At 39.9% G+C, this 2,336-nt stretch overlaps 1 protein-coding gene across 1 annotated transcript in view; it reads right to left on the bottom strand.

Annotated features, from left to right (window-relative positions):
• Positions 1 to 2,336, bottom strand: part of ELF2 (E74-like factor 2 (ets domain transcription factor)) — a 31,406-nt gene continuing 29,070 nt past the window's right edge. The window contains 2 exon segments of the mRNA XM_009328772.1: positions 1 to 1,717; positions 2,151 to 2,336. The exon segment at positions 2,151 to 2,336 is cut by the window's right edge and continues 17 nt beyond it. Coding sequence (XP_009327047.1) covers positions 1,090 to 1,717; positions 2,151 to 2,336 — 814 coding nt within the window. The 3' untranslated portion in view covers positions 1 to 1,089.

Here is a 2,336-nt window from a genome sequence, read left to right as displayed (position 1 = left end):
CACCATTAAATTTTGTTTCTATATTTCAGTAAAACCTACTTGAATACACTTTGAAACAAGAGTACAACAAAATAGAATATACTTCAAATGTTGAATATACAAACTATTATAGTTCATTCTGAACACTGGTACTTCCCTCTTAACTTCAACTAAAAAAAAATTACAGGTTTAGAACTACCTGACAAAAGCTCATGCTGGGCGTGACCTTTCAAGTGACAGAGTAGAGCTGAAACTGAAATGTATGCACGGATGTCAAGGCTAAGTGAGAGACACAGGCATGTTACAGCAGAAGGCAGAAAGCCTGCTGCTATTTTGTCCACAATTAAGAAATTTAGACAGACTTTTAACTACCATACAAAATATGTTACATGTAATTCTATAACAATACTGTGCTAGGTACAAGATTTTTAAAAAATTTGTTTTAATAAAAAAGCTTTACACAAACAAGCCATTAGCTTATTTCAAGAAAGATAACTGAAAATCAGTCTAAGGCTTTCATTTTGAATCTGCTTAAGCTGTATGATACAAAAATCCCTCTAGGTCTCTGTCTTCTTTTAGAAGCTCTTTAATCTTCTCCTTTATTTCACATTCTACAATACCTAGTAGCAGAGTTTTTCACATAGCACCAGTTGAGTACTGTGGGCACACAGTAGTAATTGCTGGTATGCATATAAAATGCATCAAATTTGCCATTTGTAACAATGAGACTTTCCTCTCCCCCTGAAAACTAAAAACCAAGGCAAACCTCTCACACAACTCTCTTTTAGTGTTCCAGGTCTTAGTGTAACTTGGTAACGGGTAACGTAGTGAACTGTTTGGTCCCTTTTCAGTCCCTTTCCTTCTCCATAGGTTCAGCTGTTTCCCAACTGGAAGAGGCAGTTTTTGTCAGCATATCAATGTGGTTCAATTCCCACTGAAACACGGGAAAATAAATTTTTTTTCCAGTACGTCTTCGACATATGCATGTTTATTAACATTTCAAAACTCTCCTTTCCGACTTGGTGATCGCATCCACTTCCCTCCCCCAATTATGTCAGTATATTCAAAACCATAACAGTCTAGAAGTCCATGCTGGAAGCAACCCATTCTTCATTTCTCGCACGTTATGATTCCTTCTGTTTTCATTGTTACAGGAAGGGCAATAGCTGAGGGCGTGCTAACTACTACTACATGGGTCACAGTCTTGCTTCCATCTGCCGGCTTCTCTTCTTTTACCAGCTGCAGTGTTTTCACTTCACGTTCCTGTTTTAAAGCCGCTGTGTCTGATTTAGCTTCTGGACTTTTTATAACTGCACTAATCACCCTGGGAGGAGTCTGGCCAGACGCCTGCTGAGCAGGCACCGATAGTCTCATTACTGGTGTCCCATGAGCTATAGACACTGGGGTTAGTGCTCTAACAGCCAACGGGGTTCCCACAATGTTAATACTTCCTGACCCAGACAGGCCCGTTTTTGTTTGTAACTGACACTGTGTAAGTTGCGTGGCAGGGATCGTAATGATTTTGGCAGGCTGCATTGTGATTTTGTCTCCGTTTTCAGCAGAGGTTGGCATCACAGTAGGGATTGTCTGGATTACTACCTTTGGAGTTGTTGCTGTTGTTGGACTTGTGTTGGTTATTAACGGTGACCCTGTGTTTACTGACTGCACTGCCACGGTTGAGATTTTCTGTCCCAGAGAGGTCATTACAACAGGCACTTGCATTGCCACACGTACGGTCCTGCAAAATAAAGAAAGATGTGTGAAAAGAAACACAGGGCACTATTAGAGATGACAACAGGGCCAGACAAATCTAGGATTCACAGATTTTAATTGGTTCTTTTAAAAAAAAAAACAAAAACAAAAAAACCCACACCAAACCTTTTGCACATCTAGCAATAGGACGTTGAAAATTTAGCAGCATTCACATCTCTCTTTTCCCCTCCCTCTCTCTACATAATTTTAAAATATGAGCGAGGGCAAGCATATTGACAGTTGGCTCTAATCTCATAAACTAGACTTTCATAGTACTCTCTCATGTTACACTGTTGCTTGCAAATCAGGAACAATTTCCAACATTTAAAACATAAAACAAAAAACTGAAAAACAGCTTCCGAACCAAAAAATTGCTTGTCATTAGCAAATGACAAGCCCAAGCCACATTAATAACTAACCTGGGAGCTGTCGTTGCTGGGACAGTAGTAGTGGTAGTTGAGGGACGAGATGACGACGTATCATGTGCTGGTGAGGCAATATTCACAACTCTGGTGACTGCTTTTTCTGTTCTGGTACAGCTTAACTGAGAGGAATTTTTTCCTCCACGTGCAGAGGTTGCTGCTTTTAAAAGGTTTTCTGCAGAT

The sequence above is a fragment of the Pygoscelis adeliae genome, unplaced genomic scaffold, assembly GCF_000699105.1.
Source record: "Pygoscelis adeliae isolate BGI_AS28 unplaced genomic scaffold, ASM69910v1 Scaffold66, whole genome shotgun sequence".
NCBI lineage: Eukaryota > Metazoa > Chordata > Aves > Sphenisciformes > Spheniscidae > Pygoscelis > Pygoscelis adeliae.
Note: the sequence above shows the minus strand (reverse complement) of the source record. Positions and strands in the feature narration are given on the sequence as shown.